This window comes from Coffea eugenioides, chromosome 10 (genome assembly GCF_003713205.1).
Source record: "Coffea eugenioides isolate CCC68of chromosome 10, Ceug_1.0, whole genome shotgun sequence".
NCBI classification, from domain to species: Eukaryota; Viridiplantae; Streptophyta; class Magnoliopsida; order Gentianales; family Rubiaceae; genus Coffea; species Coffea eugenioides.
This window is the reverse complement of record NC_040044.1, coordinates 25,190,990-25,193,269: the sequence shown is the minus strand read 5'-3', so window position 1 is coordinate 25,193,269 and position 2,280 is coordinate 25,190,990. Positions and strand designations below refer to the sequence as shown.

Here is a 2,280-nt window from a genome sequence, read left to right as displayed (position 1 = left end):
GCAAACAAATATACAACAAACAAATGAACAAGCAATATGACCGAAATATAAACAAACGAATAAACAAAATAACATGACAAGATGACTTGTGCATTTTCATAAAACCTTTGATTGAAAGCGGAAACAAAAAGAAAGCAAGTGGAAATGAAATGAAAACATGTGCAAACTTTTAGTCGAAGGTAAAGATGCTTTCATTAGCTATTTACAGATGCAAAAGCATTTTCATGAGTTCGCATGAATGACAAACCCCTTTAGGTTTACCGAAACTCCTTCTGAATAGGCAGAAACTCGGCTGTTCAATTGGAAATTGATCCTTCAGGGATGTCGGGAAATTCTGCATCATTTCCAAACACCTCAGCCTTACTTGACGAGTTTCTAATAGGCTCCTTAAATTTCGTATTGTCCATAATAACCCCAATGGTGTTATCGTACTCTGGCAGGGGGTTCTTATCCACATTTGGCGCTTGTGCCTCTTTTCTTCTAATTACAATCTCTCCAGCTTCAACCATGTCTTGAATTTTATGCTTGAGTGCTTTACACTCAGCAATCGGATGGCCGGGTGCCCCTGAATGATAAGCACAGACGGCTTGTGGGTTATACCCAACGGGCATACCATACGGATAGGTTGGAGGGGGAATGATACCTATTTTCCCGGCAGCCTTCAATTGGTCATATAATTGATCCAAAGGCCTGTCGAGATTGGTGAATGTGCGGTTACGTCCCGGGTTGTTGGCTTTAGGGGGTTGAGGATAGTTGTAAATGGGTCTGTTTGGTGGAGGCATTCTTGGATTGAATAGAGGCCGATGACGGTTTTGGTGTGGATTTGGTTGAGAAATTTGAAAAGGGGCTAAAGATGGGTTAGTATAGCTTGGGCGAGATCGATGGGGGTTGATATTGGTAGTATATACATGGTGAGGGTTTGAATAGTAAGGGTAAGATGGTTCGTAGGTTGGATTGTGTTGGTATTGGGGTCTGGGTGAAGGGTTGTGACTCCAGACAAAAGTTACATCCCCCTCTTTCTTTTTAAACTGTGGTCCTTTCCCACTACTTCCTTGCCCTTGCAAAGCTTCTACTTGTGATTTTAGGGCAGAGACGTTAACAATTTTTCCGACTCTCACAAAATCATCATATTCTTCGAGTTTATTCACAATCGCAGCAAATGAACACCCGGTCATACGGAAGATTTCTTCGAAGTGTGGAGGATCATGCGCCTTTATGAAAGTGCGAACAATTTCATCTTCGGTCATCGGAGGCTCAACCTTGGCAGCTATCTTTCTCCATCTTTTGGCGTATGTCTTATGATCTTCAGATGGTCGCCTCTTTGTGCCTTCCAATGTAGTTCTAGTAGGTGCTAGCTCGCAGTTATATTCGTATTGTCTGATGAAGGCGTTGGATAGATCAAGCCAAGTCTTTACCTCCTCTGGCTTTAAGTTGGAATACCAGTCGAGTGCGTCCCCTTCCAGACTTTCTGGAAATAACCTTAATGGCAAGTTTTCGTCATCTACGGGTCTGCCCAACTTGTTGGCAAACAAACGCAAGTGTGTCTTAGGGTTGCCTGTACCATCATACTTATTGAACTTCGGGGTTTTGAACCCTACGGGCAGCTGTACATTTGGAAACAGGCACAGATCATCGTAGTCTAACACCCCTTGTTTGCTTAAACCTTGATTTTTCCTGATGAACTCATCGAAACGATCCAACCGCTTAAGTAGCTTGATATCCACCGGGGCAGACGACTCTCCCACTTCTGGCTTGGTTTGAACAGGGTGCTCTGGCACAACAGGCTCTGCGGTAGTCTGATAAAAAGCTTGTGGATCCAGAGGCATGTTTGGACCACCTTGAGGCTGAAATCCTTGCCCATAGGGAGGATAGAACGGAGGATTTTGAGTATAAGTATACTGTGGGTTGAAAACTCCCTCAAAAGTGGTTTGAATTGGAGGAATGACAAACGGTTCTGATTTCAGTTGTTTGACGGGCGCAGGCTCGGGCTGCACTCCGCTACTAATGAGCTCGTCGATCAACTTCTTTTGGGCGGCCATTTCAGATGCCATTTCCCCAAATTTGGTGAGTAATTCAGTCAACTGAACCCCGGGACTTGTGGCTTCCGGCTGGGTAGTTGCAGCGGTCTTATCAGACGATTCTGGCTGAGTACTCATGTCTACACGATTCCTTTGGGCTTTACTTCGGGATCGCGTAATAATGGGGCTTCGACAAGAAGCTATGTTTAAAATTTACGTGGAATTTTTGAAAGATTGCCTTTAGATTTAACCCTCGCTTAGT

General features: G+C 44.0%; 1 protein-coding gene across 1 annotated transcript; it reads right to left on the bottom strand.

The window, feature by feature from the left end:
* Positions 1-296: 296 nt before the first annotated feature.
* Positions 297-1,826, bottom strand: LOC113750586. The gene has a single exon (XM_027294548.1). It carries the CDS (start codon positions 1,824-1,826, stop codon positions 297-299), a length of 1,530 nt encoding a protein of 509 aa, XP_027150349.1.
* Positions 1,827-2,280: the final 454 nt, after the last annotated feature.

Excerpts from the sequence above, each read along its gene's own strand:
- LOC113750586 (XM_027294548.1), bottom strand. The coding sequence starts at position 1,826 with ATGCCTCTGGATCCACAAGCTTTTTATCAGACTACCGCAGAGCCTGTT.